The sequence below is a fragment of the Heteronotia binoei genome, chromosome 13 (genome assembly GCF_032191835.1).
Source record: "Heteronotia binoei isolate CCM8104 ecotype False Entrance Well chromosome 13, APGP_CSIRO_Hbin_v1, whole genome shotgun sequence".
Classification (NCBI taxonomy): domain Eukaryota; kingdom Metazoa; phylum Chordata; class Lepidosauria; order Squamata; family Gekkonidae; genus Heteronotia; species Heteronotia binoei.
Window position 1 is genome coordinate 40,199,771 of NC_083235.1, and position 18,405 is coordinate 40,218,175.

Sequence of the window (18,405 nt, forward strand, 5' to 3'; positions counted from 1 at the left end):
TCCTAGGTCTCACATTCAGTTTTTGCAAAGAATCAAACGGAGGCTCTGCTAATTCTTCTGAAAGTCCTCAAAATTTTACCACTGACCTCAATACCCTGTTTTGAGGATTGTGACCTAAATCTTCTGTTGCTGTGGGTTTTCTTTCCTTTGTAGGAGGTGCAGGAGGGAGGGAAGGTACAACCCAATCTTGTCAGATCATGGGAGCTAAGCAGGGTCAGCATTTGGATGGGAGACCACCAGTGACAGCAAACCAATTCTGTTTCTCACTTGCTTTGAAAGCCCCTTGGAGAAGAGGAAGGGGGGAGAACCTGCCTCATAACCTACACCTTGGTTGAAAATTTTCCATCTCCTTACTCTCTGAAAAAAAAAATCAGCTTTAATCAATTTATTCCTGTGCCACCCAGGCCATGTACATCTTTATTTTAACAAATTACAAAGGCAAATCCCTTAATCCAGGCCTGGAAAGAAGCTGGGCTGGCATCTGAGAATCGCATGGAGCCCAGAGATGATTGACTTGCCTAATCTGCTTAGCCTCTTCCAAAACTCAGCACCCAATGCTCAGTTGCAACAGCAACAGGAGAGAGTTTTGGCCAAGAAATCTGATGACAGCCAAGGCAACATTTATTGCTGTTTCAGAAGAAAACAAAAACTTGATGTCTCCATGCAGTCAGGAGATTTGAACACAGAGCCTCGCTGCAAGTTTTCAGCTCTTTACCAGGAAACTTTTGAAGATCTTTTCAACACCACTGTTCCAAGTTGTGCCATGTGTGTGTACATAGCCTAATTTGTTTTCCTTGAGTCAGGATCTTAGAGTAGTTTAGCATGGGTTACATGGTAGAAAACCATCTTGGATCCAGATGAGCATCTTTGTGGACACAAGTATTTCCACCCCAGAGTATGACTTTCCCTCTCCCAGTATAGCTCCATGTGTCCCCTGAAAAGCTATTCCATCCTGCATTCTTCAACCTGGGCAAAAGCCACAGAGAGAGATGATGGAGAGATTCAGGCAGGGTGTCTAAATCATGGACCTCTTGAATAGGGATACCAACAGGCTAGGAGGGGAAAAGTGTCCTGTCCCCTTAGTAGAGGCTTTTTCATGACATGTAGATGAATAAGACAACTTAGTGAACAACTAACCAGCCTAGCCATATCTTATCAGATCTCAGAAGCTAGGCAGGGTCAACCCTGGTTAGTACTTGGATGGGAGTCCACCAAGGAAGTCCAGGGTCACCATGCAAAGGCAGGCAATGGTACACCACCTCTGAACATCTCTTGCCTTGAAAACCCTATGGGGTTTGACTTGATAGCACTTTCCACCACCACCAGTAAATAACATCCCATTAAGCCTCTTCTGAAGAGACAATACACTTTTCCAAGACTGCTGGCAACCCAATTTTCTTGGATCCTTCTACAACAGGAACTAAAGGAGCTGGTTTCAAGAGGAAAGGGATTCAGCCTCCTGCCCCCTACCTATAATCTGAGCACTAAATGAGACACTGATCGCCTTAGCTTCAACACAGTGGCAGAGCATGTGCCTTCAGGACTGGGCCGCAGCACAAAGCCCCATCCCACTTCAGAAGCCAGAAGCCCCCTATACCCCTCACTCTAAAGGTTTTGTTCTACATGAATTTCAAAAGCCTTAAGGCTGAGTCTGATTTCCACATCATGCCTGAATGATTAAGTCCACAAATGAAGTATGTCCTAATGTTCAAAAGCAACAGAACAAAAATATTTCAAGCAGGTCTAATCACGTTAGTAAACAAAAATGGGTTAGTTGCAAGGCTGTATCAACCTAATCTTTAGAATAGTTTCCACAGCCTGGTCACCAGTTCCAATTTACCTTCAGATCCTCCGGAATGAAGACTTTGCGGGCTTTCTTAATCATTGGCTGTGGCTTGAGCTCTTCCTCAGAGAACTTGCGTTTACGAGGGTCGAATAGTTCCTGGCCAGGAATGCTTGAAAGGGCAAGATCAGCAGGGTCTGGTTTGTACCCAACGGGAACCTGAATGGATTCGGGATCGATGGGACTTGGTGTGTTACGACTTGTGGACAAGATTGCACCTGGAACGAGAGGGGGAGAAATGTGATATGAATCAGAAAGGAAACAACATTGCTGGAATTGGTAGTCAGTAAGATAAAATATACCAGTCTTGAATGTTACTCCAATATTATTACTCCTTGAATATGACTCCAGTATTATTATTTAATCACCTAGTGTGCTAGGCAACTAGTGTGGTATAGTAGCTGCATTAGGACTTGAGAGGCCAAGTTTCGTATCGCTGCTCAGTGAATGATTGCAAGCTGGTCACTCTCAACCTAACTTGCCTCACAGAATTGAAGAAGGAGGAGAAGGAGAAGGAGAAGGAGAAGGAGGAGGAGAAGAAGAAGAAGAAGAAGAAGAAGAAGAAGAAGAAGAAGAAGAAGAAGAAGAAGAAGAAGAAGAAGAAGAAGAAGAAGAAGAAGAAGAAGAAGAAGAGGAGGAGGAAGAACAACAACAACAGGAGGAGGAGATTAGATTCATATCCCGTCTTTCACTCAAAGTCTCAGAGCAGCTTACAATCTCCTTTCCCTTCCCCTTTCCACAACAGACACCATGTGAGGTAGGTGGGGCTAAGAGAGCTCTTTTGCGAACTGCTCTTGAGAGAGCAGCTCTTTTGAGAACTGTGACTGACCCAAGGTCACTCAGCAGGTGCATGTGAAGGAGTGGGGAATCAAACATGGCTCTCCCAGATTAGAATCCATGCACTTAACCATTCCAGTTCTCAGGGCTGCCAACTCTGGCATGGGAAATTCCTGGGGATGGAATCTGGGGAGATGGGAGTTTGAAGAGGGGAGGGGAGCTCAGCAGGAATATGATTCCAAACAGTCACCAAACGGAGAGCCAGTTTGGTGTAGTGGTTAAGTGTGCGGACTCTTGTCTGGGAGAACCGGGTTTGATTCCCCACTCCTCCACTTGCACCTGCTGAGATGGCCTTGGGTCAGCCATAGCTCTGGCAGAGGTTGTCCTTGAAAGGGCAGCTGCTGTGAGAGCCCTCTCCAGCCCCACCCACCTCACAGGGTGTCTGTTGTGGGGGAGGAAGGTAAAGGAGATTGTGAGCCGCTCTGAGACTCTTCGGAGTGGAGGGCGGGATATAAATCCAATATCTTCTTCTTCTTCTTCTTCTGCCTTCTGAAGTTGCCATTTCCTCCAGGGAAGTGATCTCTGTAGTATGAGGATCAGTTATGATTCCAGGAAAGCTCCAGGCTGCACCTGGAGGATGGCAATCCTTACTTATTGTGAGGATAAAACAGAGAAAAGGAGAATCATGTAATGCCATCTGAATTCTATTGAAATAAAAATGGGATTAAAATGGGATTAAAATGTAAGAGCTAGTTTGGTGTAGTGGTTAAGTGCACAGACTCTTAGAGAACTACTCCACATGCACCTATTGATGTGACTTTGGGTCATCCATAAATTATCTCAGTCATGTTCTGCTCAAGGGCAGTTCTGTCAGAGCTCTCTCATCCCCACCTACCTCACAGGGTGTCTGTTGTGAGGAGGGGAAGGGAAAGGAGATTGTAAGCCACTCTGAGACTCTTTTGGGTAGTGAAGAGCGGGATACAAATCCAATCTCCTCCTCCTCCTCTTCTTCTTCTAAATATTGTGTATACGAAAACACAAAACTTTTTACATGTTATTTTGCTCTCATGGCAAGTCACCATTATTCCCATTCTGAAGTTAGGGAACTGAGATTAAGAGATAATAATTTGCCCCAAACCATAATTATATGTATATATGTGCCATCAAATTGCAAATGATTTATGGTGACCCCAGCAAGGGGCATTGCAGAGGTGGTCTGCCATTGCCTTCCTTTGTAGAGTCTTCCTTGGTTGCCATCCAAGGTATGGCCACCATTCCATTCAAGTGCTGACCCTGTGTAGCTTCTGAGATCTGATAAAACTGGGCTACCATACCATTTCACATCCCCAAACCATAAATACATGGTCAAATTGTTCTGAATTGTTGCAGGTAGCTTGTAAAGCAATGTTATTATTACAGACGGGGGACTGAGAGATCATAATTTGTCATTTATATAGTGTAGTGGTTAAAGGGCCCAACCCAAGATCAAATCCCCAATTTCCCATAAAACCCACCAGATGACCTTGGTCCAGTCACTCTCTTTCAGACTAACAAAACCCCACATGAGGAAACAATGGAGGAGGGGCAAACCATGTATGCCACCCTAAACTTTTGAAGGAAAGAAGATTATACTAAATAAATAAGTCTGCCATGAGGGTTCATAGATGAGATCTCATATTGAATTGCTAATTATGCTTCTTAGCCGCTACCATGTCTAATATATGAACAAGATCTAGTTTATTATTAAATATGCCCTTTTGATTCTTGTCACTACACAGAAACTCTCTTTAATGAAATAATGTTCTCAAAACACAACAGGATATGCCCGGTTTTCAACACTTGAGAACTTGGCATCAAGTAAAATGGCTTCAGTGTGAGAAGGAAACTTTCTGTTGTTGGCAGAATGGCTAACAATTGAATTCCTTTTGTGCCCTTTTTAATTCTGGGGGAAACATGCCTTTGATCCACCTCCCAAGAGCATCCTAACCCTTCCTGGAAGCCTATGTTCTTGGGGCAGTTTCACAGACCATGTTACGAAAGGCAGAGCCTTCTGTAGGGTCAATCTAGCCTGTGTCCTTTACAGCAGCCCCCTCTGCTTTTAACTTTACCCCATGCCCACTTGAACTTCCTGTTATTCTGCAAATCAAGACATGGAGTGCTGGGAACTAATTTCTAATTAGGTAACAACACCTGAAATGTCATTACAAGCCTCTGCTGGTGCAATGGTGCAACATGGCAGAATGCTAGAAGACGCATGGAGAATCCCCAATGGAGCTTTTCAGAAATAAAACATCTACCCTAACTCTGGTAGCCCCATTGTGTGGAATTTTTTATATGCACAGTGGAGCCATTCATGGTGATTAGATATAACACCCAATTATGAACAAGGGAGATCTATTCCCCCACCTCTTTTCTCATGTTCAGTATCATTCTGGATCTTTCTGTTTATTTATTGCAGATACCAGGTTCATATAAACCTTTACCTATAGGGACCTGTCTACATGGTGATAGAACCCACAACTCTTATATAATTGCTGTATGTGCAGAGGTCCTCCTATATATGGGTATACACATGATAACTGCCTTTGTATCCTGTCCTACTCTGAAGAGATGTGTAAAGAATGACTAGAATTTTGGACTTTCACTTAGGGAAGAACTGGGTTCAAGGATAAAATGACAGGCGGAACCCTATACATGCTACCCTGAACGATTTGTTGGGATAGACATGTGATAGATATTTCTGATGAATTTTCTGTCAGCTCTAACCAGGGTCTCGTATTACTTTGATGATGCTTAAATCCATGCCTTTCAAGGTGGGTCAAGCGAGGACATTGTACAAAAGGTCACGCGTAGCAGCAACAGCAGCCGTCTAATCCTGCATCAGCACACTCCACAGCTGTGACAACATTCAACACAAGAGATGGTCAGCAGACCACAGAGACTCGACTGGAGAGCTGTGGGGACTTCTTCCCAAAGTGAAGGCAAATAATTTGACTACTTGTTTTTGCTTTGACAGCACTATCCTGAAATGTGCATGTTGATTCTAAGACCAATTCCGCATTAGCCCTTGTCCTAGCCTTGTTTTCAGCTCTCGAGTTTGCGCGGGGCAGGGAGCAAGCAGGGAACATGCAGCCCCACTCCAGAGATGCTAATGCAGAATCCAGGGAAAAGAACCACTGGGAAGAGCCCTGGACAGAAAGGAGATAAGTGCTAAGTGTGGAATCGGTCTAAGCATGATTCACCAGAACCACAGGAGATAAAAGTTGATCCATATGACTAAAAATCAGTTGGTGGCACAATCAATCTGATAAAAATCAGTGTTGGCAGCACAATCAGTCTGATAAAAATCAGTGCTGGTGACACAATCAATTTGATAATTAAAGCCAGTGGCAACATCACCTCATTATATTAAATAATTGCTGGGCATGAGGATCCACTCTTGCTCCCTAATAAATGCCTTCAGGGTTGCCAGTAAAACGGTTCCTTTCCTCATCCTCATCTCCAAGCAGATTTAGATTTGGAAAATAAAGTTACACACACACACATACCAACAACTATGGTGGGAGCAGATAATTGAACAGTCTTTTCAGTTCCTAAGATGGCACATTTCATTATATTTTAAGTACAATTTTCAAAGAGCCTTACTAAACATATAAAGTGAGATTGCACCAAACCTGCATTGGAATTTTAAAGAACAGAAATGTCCTTTAAAAACACATCTCCTATAATGCTGAGCAGAGATACCAGTTTTGAACTGCAAAACCAGATACAGCAGGGGTGGCCAACGGTAGCTCTCCAGATGTTTTTTTGCCTACAATTCCCATCAGCTGGGAACTCCCATGCTGGCTGGGGCTGATGGGAGTTGTAGGCAAAAAACATCTGGAGAGTTGGCCACCCCGAGATACAGTTTGAAGTGTTAAATCCCTGTTCCCTGACCTGCACAGCTCCAAGGGAAACAGAGGTTACACAAGGCCATTGTTAGTATTTTATGGACACAGATATGTGACCTTTGTTTTCTCTTTGGGTCTAACTGTGTTTACATTTTCCCTGGACATCCTCAGGTCAGTTCAAGAGACATGTTCTGAAGTTCTGCATGGGCACAGGCTTGATTCAGATCAGGACTACAGTATGCGGGGATTGAAAGCTTAGAGCGCACCTCCAACAGCATATGGAGAGAGGGAGCTTAGCTTCTTCCCATGCTGTTTTCCTAACCTGAAATAGCTTTCAGGCCTGCTGTTTACCCTGTGAAAACATAACATGTAGCCCATAAGTACATGAGGAACCTCCAAGGGGGCAAACAGTGATTGCCCGGGGAGTCAAGAAAACAACATGAGGAGGGGCTAGCCCACATGTTCCTGGAAAGTGTGGAAATCTCCAGACCCCATTTCTCAAACCAATCTAGGATATCCTCAGGGAAAACGTAGCATGTAGTTAGGTCTAGTGAGCTCAAAAGCACATGTATCACGTTATAGGAACACTTAATCAGGTATCTGTGACTAGCTATAGTTCCCAGGTTTGCACCTTTACAATGTGTGAAATACATGTTACTATGGGATTATAGTTGCTAGTGGCCTGACTGCCTTCTCAAACGACATTGTCTTCCTTCCCCTGAGTATATGGCTTCAAAGGTCACAACTGCCCATTCTGCACATTGTCTGAAGCATCCCTCTTGTTTCCCTCAACATCTGAAACTTTAACCAATACAGAATGCTTGAGAGATTTGCTTCCAGACCTCCCACAGTCTTGTCTGGCTTGACAGCAGTTAGGATTTATGTCACATATTTCTGGATCCATCTGTATCAACATATCCCTCTTTGCCCCAAGCCAATTCAGAACCCTTTAAAATTTATAGCCACTGCGTGACCACACATCCAAAGAAGGTGGGAGTTTCCAGTTGTGACTAGGCACACCCAGCTATGTCCATGTTTTAACAGTCATCTCTAACCAGCATGTGGATATACAAGGACAAAAGAGGTCTAACTTCACCTTGTAATTATTCATGGCCTGTCCAAATGAAAATCTGACTTGTGAATGCTAGTGAGACTCAACTGTTGATGTAGGCTGCAGGACAATCCTTCAGAAGCCTCTCTGCACTATCAAGAGGCCATCTTCAGCTGGCTGTAGCAATTCTAATAGGCCGTGTGTCGTGTAGTGGTTACACCACAAGAGTAGGCTGGGTTCCCCCCTCTTCCATGAAGATTGTTGGATGGCCTTAGGCCAGTTACTCTCTCTCAATCTCATCAGAGTTTTTTAAAAGGATAAAATGAGGCCTCTGCACAGCACTGTGAATGCGTTGGGGAAAGGGCAGGATAAAAAGGCACTAGATAGAAAAAACACAAATGACTTTAAAATATGTATAGGAAGAATCAATCACAGAGGTCTATGTAATCCTGCCACCTTTTCTGAAATTTCATTTGGATGCAAATGGTGCCATCAAATCAAGACATTTTCCTCAACACAAAATTCCATGTCTATTCCTTTTTCATCCAGTTACTGGAGGGAAAGAGAACCACTTTGATCTGGTCTTTATTTCCTTGGACTACCAAGTCATGTTCATCCACTAAAGTTGAGTGACCTTTCAAAACAAAGAGCAAGGAAGGTTTCAGAGAACATTCAGTTTGATCGAGTTAGCATCATCCTAGGCATGTGACATTTTCTAAAAATATGATTTCTTTGCTTTAATGGAGAAGACAAAATAAGCAAACACACTGAAGCAAACATCTGCAAGCCCAAAGCATAAATGGACCTTTTAAAACGTACTGATGTGAGAAAACAACCATGTTACTTTCAGTATCATATTGGGCACAATTCAGTCAACTCTGAATATTTCCAAGGCTACAGTCTTACTTCGAAATAGACTACTAAATTGTCTACTATTTTCAAGGAAAGTAAAACAAATCATATTCCGTACTCTCCCATTGAATTCAGTGGGAATTAAGATGTAAATCTGGTTTGATCCTGCCTACTGAATGGATTTTCTTTTGCAGGGAAAATTAAATGCAATAGGGAAGAACTTGGTTTCAAACCAGTTTTGCTGATGTTCAAATAATCACCTCCTGCACTTGCACGACACACTTTAATGCATTTCTGGTTGGATGACCAACATCTGAAGAAGAGTTTTGAATCACCTGCAAGCTTCCTTTCAGAATCTGGAGCATTCATTCAGCCAGGCAAAAGGGAATGGCCCACTTGCTCTAAGGCGCCAGCCAAGTTACATGCAGTTCAAGCATAAACATGATTATTCAAAAAGAGGTCCCACCAAGCTCAGTGGGGTTTGTTTCCAAGGCAAGCACACTCAGGAGCGCAGCCTTGGAACATGATTCAGACAGAAAGGTTTAGAAAGTCCATTGAAATGCGGAACATGAGTCAGTCATTGAGTGCCTTTTCTCTTCCCTACCAAATGACATTTGAAGTAGTTCTTCCATGTAGTGCTCTGACGGCTTTCTAACTTCCTCCCTCCCCGATGATGCAAGAGAGGGCGGCTGCAAAGTCTCCCTCCTCCATGTAACCAAAAGGTCAGGTATGTGCCTTAGCATGCTCATTATAAGAGATGACTGTCCCAAATGAAACCAAACAGATTATATAATCATAAGGTGTTGTGGATGGGAGTTTTGAACGTGGGCTGGGGAGGCAGGTTCGAATCTCCACGGCTGCCAGGAAACTCTCTGGGTGACCTTCAGTGTAAGCCCAAGTAGAGTTCCACCCTTCTAGGTCCACTAAAGTTAATGTGCTTAGAAGGGTGTAATTCTGCTTAGGACGGCACTGTTTATCTCACAGCCTATCCTACCTCACAAGATTGTTAAGAGGAGCAATTGGGATTCTGTCCTGATCTCTTCAGAGGGGCAGCTGGCTCTGAATGTGAAGAATAAATTAAAATTAATGCCATATGCAACACCTCCAGTCTCATAACTGCAGGTGTGTAATGAATTTGGTAACAGGAAAACATTGCCTTGGTGGCCCTTGTAAGGGTGGAAAGGCAAGGAGATAAATTTGTAAACAGAGAATCATAAATTGCAAATGCAACAATCCATTCCTTAGCCCCAACGTGTTTGCTTGTTTCCTGTCAGTACACAAACCAACAACATCCAGAAAAAATGCACACAGTTGCACTTCAGTCTTGGAACGAATTACCACAAAAGCAGAGTGAATGTCATGGATTCTCCAGCAGGGGGAGCACTTCCCATGCCATACTTTCTCTGCACACAACGGAGAATCTAGTGCTGATTTCCAATCCAGGTAACTCAAGTGGCTCTTTACTTGAAAAGACATTGTCAACACATAGGTACCCCTAAAGTACATTCACCTGCTTCTTCAACCAGAACCTGAGAAATCAGAAATGACCCGCAGAAGGGTGCCTCAGCATTGCCTCATTCACACAATTAAACCAGCACTGCCCCAATATATGAATAAGTGAGCACAACTTATTTTCTTAGCTTAGATTGCCTTGCAGACACAGCAGAAGAGTGATCTGAATAAGCCACCATATGCACAAATGACTTTTTGGTGTGCTATGACCAAGAAAGTTTGCGGTGCTGCTTGGGGAAGTGGGAGGTTGTAGCCACACACAGAGGGGTTGTGTTAGGTGTTAATGAGGATGGGAGCTTTGGTGATCCTCTGAGAATAACAGAATGATACACATATTTATTTATACTTTGCTTTTCTCTCCAATGGAGACTGTTTACCACATTGGTCTCCCCTCTGCAATTTTATCCTCACAGCAGCCTTGCAAGGTAGGTTAGGTGAAGAGAAAATGACTGGTCTAAGATCACTCAACAAGCTTCCATGGTGGAGTCAAGATTGAAATCAGGATTCTAGCCTACCACTCCAATCACCACACTTGGATCTGTGACCAGATGGGACACAGGCCATCACCCTGTCCCTCCTGCCGACTACAAAGTCTGCAGAGTGACCATTTTGTATGCAGGACTGAATAAATGGAAACATTCAGAACAGAACTAGGTGCTGGAGATAGAAAGGCAGGAGTCTAAAGCAGTGGGCCAGAGGACTTGTTTATTAGGCACTGAAGATCCCAGACCCCCACCCAGTTTTTATTGCTTACCATTTCAGGGAAGGATCGTGCCAATGTCACAACAGCATTTTTATTTTAATGTGCATTACGCGGGGAAGAGGAGGAGATCTGAGGCTGCAGCTTTTGATAGCACTGGTGCAATTCTTATAATGTCTAATTATGCCTTCCAATATCGCACCACCAGACATTCAAGAGAATATTCATCATTGACCACACTACAGTACCAGACCCTTCCATCCCTCTGGCTACAAAGAAGATCTGCATGGACCTTACTGCAAACTCACACCAACATATAAAGGGTGGATGAGTTATGCAGCTGATGCTTCCCCATGCAAGACTTCATTCATTTCCCAGAAAGGATCCAATCTGGATGCAGTACAGTGCAAAATGCTATTTGCTTTAGGAATTCCGACCATGTGTCCAAAGTTCTTTAACGTCATGGACCCTAAGGATCCCCAGGACACTCTAACACCCCACTGGAAACATCCTTGAAATAACCTTGCACAGCCTGAACCTATGCCTGTCTACTGGAAAGAAGTCACTTTCTCATCAATCAGGCTTCCTCTCAAATAACAAAGGCACAGGATCATAGCCTTAAGGGGCAGCGAGAAAGAAAAGAGCATTTTGTTCCTTGTGGGAAAACTCAGGAAGTTCACCTGAGAGGAGTCCCTATCTTTTAGCTTAATCTCTCTCCTGAGATGGTTGCAGTGCAAGAATTATAAAGTCCTCTGGAAGCCAAAAACGGGTTGGAACATTGATAAATATTAATGATCTCCTTAGAAGAACTAATTTCTCAAAGTTGGATGTTGTCCAAAGCAGGGGGCGCGGGAGGAGGACTGACATTCCTTTGTCAATGAAGCTGTGCCTAATTCATTAGAGTCTGGCAACACTGTGAGATTGACTGTTCCAAAGTCCCATCTAAGTCCCCACTTCACGAAGTAGGCGGGTTGCCACAGCAACTGTCAAATCATATCACTCCTGCTGTCTTTGATACACAAGATCACACCCTCCCCCTAAAAGCGGGCAGGTGTTTTATTTTTTTAAAACAGTCCTCTGTAAAAAGAAAAAAAACTTTTATACATAAAAATATAAAGCATATCAATTTAAGATCCACCTAATGTAAATGGGACATATTTAAACAGTCCTGGTTGTATGACACATTTGTCTTCATGTGTATTTTCCCCCTCCCTTCTGTTGCTGAGGAAACAATAAAGTCAGGACGTATAGGCAAATGTTCCATGGCTAGATTTATACGTTCTTCCAAAAGAATCAACTCACAGTGCAGTCCTAAATGGAGTTACACTCTTCTAAACCCACTGAAATAATTGGGATTAGGAGGGAGTGACTTTGTTTAGGATCGCACTCTCAGTGTGCTGGTAGTCCTAAAAAAAAATCACTGATTCAGTTCATGAATAAAAAATAAAATCAATATACTTCCTCATGCTTGTTCTATTCATATGCATTCAATCCATGTTGCTCACAATCTAACCAGCCAATGTTACACACCCACAAACAGGATGCTTTGTTCATTTCACATGCCATCAAAAAATGAAGAAGAAAAACCTAGAGATCTACCACAACGCGTCATAGGCCTGCTCCGGACATGTGAAGGAATGAAGCAATAAAACCCTGAGGTCACAGTAGAGGCTGTACCATTATAGTGTTAGATTTAGGAAGTCATTAAAAACTGACCTGTGCCTAAAAATTGAGCCCATTGGGGGGGGGGGGACGGGATTGTAGCCCTGCCTCTTCCCTGATGTAAGAATGTTCGCAGGAGGGTTTAAAAGAAAAGCAAAAAAACCCCAAGGAACCACTGCAAGACTGTTTCTCACTAGTGTTGCTCCGCCCCCAGGCTTCTGGTTCCCACTGGCACAAGCGATCTATTTCCCACCAGTTGCTCCAAAGGCGCATTTTGACATGGGGCTCCTTCCAGTTCCCCAAGCAGTATCTTAATCCTTAAAAGACAGCATCACAAAACCACACAGGGAACTGGAGGGAGCCCCTCGCCAAAGTGCGCCCAAAGAGCAACAGGTGGGAAATTGATCGCTTGCACTGCGAAAAACAAGCCTGGGTGCAGAGCAACACTAGTGAGAAATTGGTCCAAGTGTGATTACCTCATCTTCAGTCTGATACGCTGCAGTCCATTCTACTACCTCTGAACTTTTCCACAACATTCCAGCACATGTATAGACCAAACCACCAAAACTTCTTCCGAAGAATGAAGGCAATTGATCAGGAAATGGAGCTCTATAGAGGCTCCATGATGCTGAGAGACTGAAACCTCTGGTGGCCAAATGCTATAACTGCAGACAAAACTCAAAGAGAAATATAGAGGCTTCAAAAGTGTTTGAAGAGCTTAGTGCTCATTTCATAAGAGAATGGCTACTTTCAGAAAGAGTTCTTGTAGCCATTTCATTAAGAGTATGTTTAAGACCATAAAGAATATGGTTAGGATCATAAGGAGAGTTAACTCAAAGGTGTTTGCCCATTTCATAAGAGATCCAACCCAAAATTCTGCGACACACTGAAAGCTCTTTCTGTGCCAAGAATCTGGAGAAAGGCCAGTCACGCACCCCCTTCACTCTAGGAATTCTGTTCAGAGTTTGCTAGCCTGACAAAAATCTGACCACTTCACTGGAAGTGAAAATGTAAAATACAAAGAAGATCTTTGAACTGTTCCCTGCAACAAAGATGGCTTTCAAGCAGAACATGTTCACCCGTGCCCTCTCTAAATGGTGCCTCCGGGTGAAATCACACACATGTTCAGCTGATCAAGAGCACTACATAAAAATAAATTATGTCGCCGAAACACAAATGAGAGTTAGGCTGTATTCAGACAGTGCAAACTATGCACTGATTAAACTTCAGTTTAATGGGATGTCTGAATGCTGAACAGGAAAATAGCCAAGTTTTGTGTTCATGTGATAAAATTCCGTAGAAAGTAACAGAGCAATACAGACATATGGGTCCATCTCTCTTTTCTTTTTGGCATGGTTTTAAGGATTTTAATTTATATTTTAAATGGTATCATGAATTTACTATACTTTACACCCCATATGTTGGAATTTAAAGGGGTTCTTGTCCTACTTGGAACTGCTGTAACTATATGTAAATGGATGTTAAGGGTCAGTTGACCGTAAATAAGCTCAACTGCTGATTAATAACTCTGGTTAATATGAAGGCCACAAACAATCTTAACTGAAGTTACATTCTAGGTGGTGAATCCTGGTATGTAGTAATTCTGATTAGTCATTACATGCAAAAGCAAGAATCCTGGTTTAACCTCAGCCTGTCTGGTAGAGCTGCTCCCAGATCTCAGAAACATACCAACTGAGCAGCACAAAACCCTTGTCTGTCCTACAGTTGGATCCCACTGGCAGCAGGCCATCCAGGATTTCTGACCAGACTCTGGTTAGCCTGGATCATCTACTATGCTAACAACTGTCAACTGAACAAACTAAGGTTTAAACTAACTGCGGTTAATCATAATGTCTGAATGCATCTTCGGTTGATTAATGAGCCAGTCCTACAGCTGCTCTGTCCATAGCTGTAACCTTGATGTCTGAAACACCCATGTCCTTACATGTGCTGTTTGGTTGTTCTACCACAAGAAGGTAAGACTGATTCAAACAAACATCACTGGATAGTTCAGCTGTTGGGGACATCATTCCCTGCTTGAGAGCCAGTTTGATGTGGTGAAGTGTGCGGATTCTTATCTGGAAGAACTGGGTTTGATTCCTTACTCCTCCACCTGAACCTGCTGATATGACCTTAGGTCAGTCATAACTGTCTCAGAGCTGTTCCTCTCAAGAGCAGTTTTTGTCAGAGCTCTCTCAGCCCCACCAACTTCACAGGATGTCTGTTGTGAGGAGGGGAAGGGAAAGGAGACTGTAAGTTGCTCTGAGGCTCCTTCAGGTAGTGAAGGTGGAATATAAATACAATCTCCTCCTCCTCCCTGGAGTTCTCCTGGAATTACAGCTAGTCCACACTAGAGAGATCAGCTCCCCTGGAGGAAATGGCAGCTTTGGAGCTCAGACTCTATAGCATATCAGAGAGTACATGAGAAACAGAAGTCTTAGAGAGACATCATGTCCCCACTGAGCTCTGGTTCTAAACTCTGCCCTCCCCAGGTACTGCACCCAAACCTCCAGAAATTTCTCAGGTCATTGCTGACAATCTTATACCCAGCTCAACCTGTAAACTGCCTTCCTCAATACTTGACATGAGTGAAGGTGGTTGGAAACCTCTGCCTGTGATATCAGATCAGCGATGGCTGCTTCACACGTGTTAAATCATCCCTCAATATGTCTGCGACTGAGTGTCAAGAACACACATGTGTGAACTAGCTCTTGGATTAGCTTTGAACAGACATAAGCAATGCCATCTGTTAGTTCCGATAATAATATAAAGCAGAGGAAAAAAGAGCAATGATGGTTATCATATTTCCAGCCTTGACACCTACGGAGATTTCTTGTGGATGTATGATTAATACCCAGAAACCTCACACTACCTCAGGGATTCAAGGAGAGATGCAGCTTTAGCCAAGAGTGATCTCACAGCCAAGCTATCACCAGACAGAGCTCATGTTTACAACGAGTTTGAAGTTTGGCATGTCCGCAGCTTGTACCAAATATATTTATATCTCTTTCCTCTGAACCATTCCAGTCCCAATCCAAAGGAGGGAACCCTGACATTGGACACCCCATTTTTAAGTGAATGGGCCTCTGATGGAGGCTGGATATAGAAACTCTAAATCAAAAACAGGTCCTGTATTTTGCAGACACACACAAGAAATTTGTTCCCTTCCCATTTCTTTGAGGGCAGCTGGACTAGACACTGCAGATTTTTACGAGAGAAGAGCAAAACATGAGTTGTTTTTCATATTGTTTTTTTCCCTGCTCTCTAATGGCCCATACTTCCTAACGAACAAAAAAGGGGGATTCATCTTTTTTTGCATCTAAGGTCAAGCGACAAAGAAAAATGTCCTCTGCATGCTGCTTCCAAGAACCATGGAACAATCATTCAGATGCACATGCAAATCTTATGTGAACTTCACTGAACTCGGCACACACTCAATCTGCTACTGTTATCCTCAGATGGAACAACACAGGCCATGCGCTTTGCTTTGGAAAACAGGGAGACAGAGGGGACAGATGTGGGCTTCCAAGAACATGATATTACTCCAACTGGCTTAAAGACTTAGAAGATTCCAAGCATGCACCTGGCGTGCCTCAGACAGGCACATGTGATTGAGCCTTATTCTGTTCCTGGGAGACCAGGCAGAAGCACTGTGTTGTGATGGCAATCTATTATATTTTTGCTCCACTTTATCCCTGCCTTCTCCACTTCTGAGAAACACAGAGATGGAAGTGTAAAACCCACTGCCCCGAGGATGGGCCTCACAGGAACAGCAGGCTGTCCTAAACACACCCGGCCAACTTTTTAGTGCTGACCCACTCTTAAAGTGAGGCAGATCCTCACAACTGACATCAGCTTCCTTGTCATTTTAACCCTCTGCTTTTCACCTTTTCCTGTGGTAAACACAAGGGTCATCCCCTTCTTTAAAATTAACATTAAAATTATTTTCAGTCCTCTAAGCAAAATATAACCAGAATCTTCCAGAGAATTTCTCTCCAGCACTCTTTGCAACTCTTTCCCTTTCTCTCTCATAGTCTTTCTGGAGGGGGGGGGGGGGATTGGAGGAAGAAGGAGTTAATTTTTTGTGGGTAGAGAGAATTAATCTTCAGGAGAAGCATCATTCCTCTTTCTGCTCAGCTGGTTAATTGCTTAACAGGGAACCTGTCTGTTGAGTTTTAGCAGCTAGAAGGGATCATCCGAGGACACTTAGGAAGGAGGCACTGGGAGCTGTTGACTTCAAAATGCCTTCTAGACACCAGAGAGCTATCCACTTGGGACCACTTTTTCTCATTTCAAAGTCACCTATGAATGAGACATATACAACCTCAATGGTCCACAGCAGGACTTTTTTTGAGCACGAATGCAATTCTGGCTGGCTTGGTGTCAGGGGGCATGGTCTAATATGCAAATGAGTTTCTGCTGGCCTTTTTCTACAAAAAGCCCTATGTGAGACAATGGTGATGTCAAGGGGTGTGGCCTAGTATGCAAATAAGTTCCTGCTGGGCTTTTTCTACAAAGTCTTGGCACACAGTATAAGGACTCAGAACAAGCACTGTTAGAATAAGGATTATGCTTATCTCCCTTCCCCCCAGGAGTAAGCAGGATGCACGACAGGGTGGAGGCTCACTACAATGCTGGCTTTGCCTGGCACTGTAAAAGTGAGGGCTTTTTATCCTTTGAGACCGTTCACCCAGCTGTGAAGCCTTCCTCCCACCCAAGGAGCCTTCATCCCTTCCCTTTCCATTGAAGGATGGCCACTTAGGCTTCCAACATGGCTGAGGAGAGTGATGGTGATGCTGAATTTAGCAATGTGTGAACAGAAAGGAAGAAATGAAGGGGATTTAGCAATTCCATTTGTACAAGCAATGGCACAAGGGCTGAGGCAACACAGAATACCTCATTATAATTCTGAAAGAAAGAACTATATACATCCAGATAAATGGAATGTACCACACAGAAGTTCTGGATAATTTTATTTAATTTGTTTTTGAAATCATGTTCAGAAGAAATAACTTGTGCTATGTCTTTTACACCAGTAAGGCCACAGCCTACATAAGAACACAGAAGATTTACTGTTGTTCCCCCCTCCCTGCCTGAAACAAATGAACAAACAAGCAAATAAATAAATACGCATCCCAGTACATTTCAAACACTACAACCCTTCTTTAGAACCAGGGCTTTTCTTGAGCAGGAATGCACAGGAATGCAGTTCCGGCTGACTTGGCATCAGGGGTGTGTGGCCTAATATGCAAATGAGTTCCTGCCGGGCTTTTTCTGCAAAAAAGCCCTGTTTAGAAAAATACTATGTGCTATATAGAGGGGGATGGGGAACTAAAAAATGGCATAACTTCCTTAAATTCAAACAATTCACAGAATTTCAAACCAATGTGTGCCATTCATCCTCAGTCCTCTGTCCCTGCAGCTTCTTAGTTGTTGTTGCCCTCAGCATCATCAGGTCTCCATTTTGCAGTAGTCGAAAAAGCCGAGCTGGCAGAAATTCCTTCCTATGCAACTCTTTAAACACAACATGATCTCGTCAGGGTAAGACACGGTACTCCTATAGGTGCTTGGCTCCCTAACAAAGGTACTGCCAGCTTGTTCTAACTAGAGTAATGAAAAATATCCCAAGCTTTCCCCTCCTGGCATAGTTTTGCTCTGCCCTAGAAACAGAACATGGACTAGGAAGAGCACAAGAAATTACGCTAAGCAGCACAGAGAAAAATCCTATGAAATAAAAGCATTTTCTAGTCTTCTACGGGGTCCACCTTTGAGGCTGAGTTGTGTTAGAGGAAGACCAAGACAAAAAGTGATAAAAGACAGTATATTCTATTCTCAGTTGAGTGTGTTTGTATCACCAGGTGTTCACTCTCCACCTCCTTCCCTTCAAACCCCATATTTTCTCGGGTGTTAAAGAAAATAAAAGATTTTTTTTTTTGCATGCTTGAACCAGATTGCATGCAAAAAACTTCCCCAGAAGATGAGCTGAAGGGGAGGATGGGTGCTGGAAAGCCAACTGAAACAGACTTTTCAAAGAGAGATACTTGTTCTGACTGCAAACTTCTGTTTTCCCAACATATTCACTAGCATTTTTTAAAATGAACAATCTGTAATTTTATGA

The 18,405-nt window shown here is 43.2% G+C and overlaps 1 protein-coding gene across 2 annotated transcripts in view; it reads right to left on the bottom strand.

Moving 5' to 3' along the window:
• Positions 1-18,405, bottom strand: part of HLF (HLF transcription factor, PAR bZIP family member) — a 60,244-nt gene that overhangs the window by 907 nt on the left and 40,932 nt on the right. For both annotated transcript variants that reach the window (XM_060252328.1, XM_060252327.1), the window contains exon 3: positions 1,841-2,061. In XM_060252328.1, the coding sequence (XP_060108311.1) occupies positions 1,841-2,061 (221 nt within the window). The remainder of the gene's footprint in view (positions 1-1,840; positions 2,062-18,405) is intronic.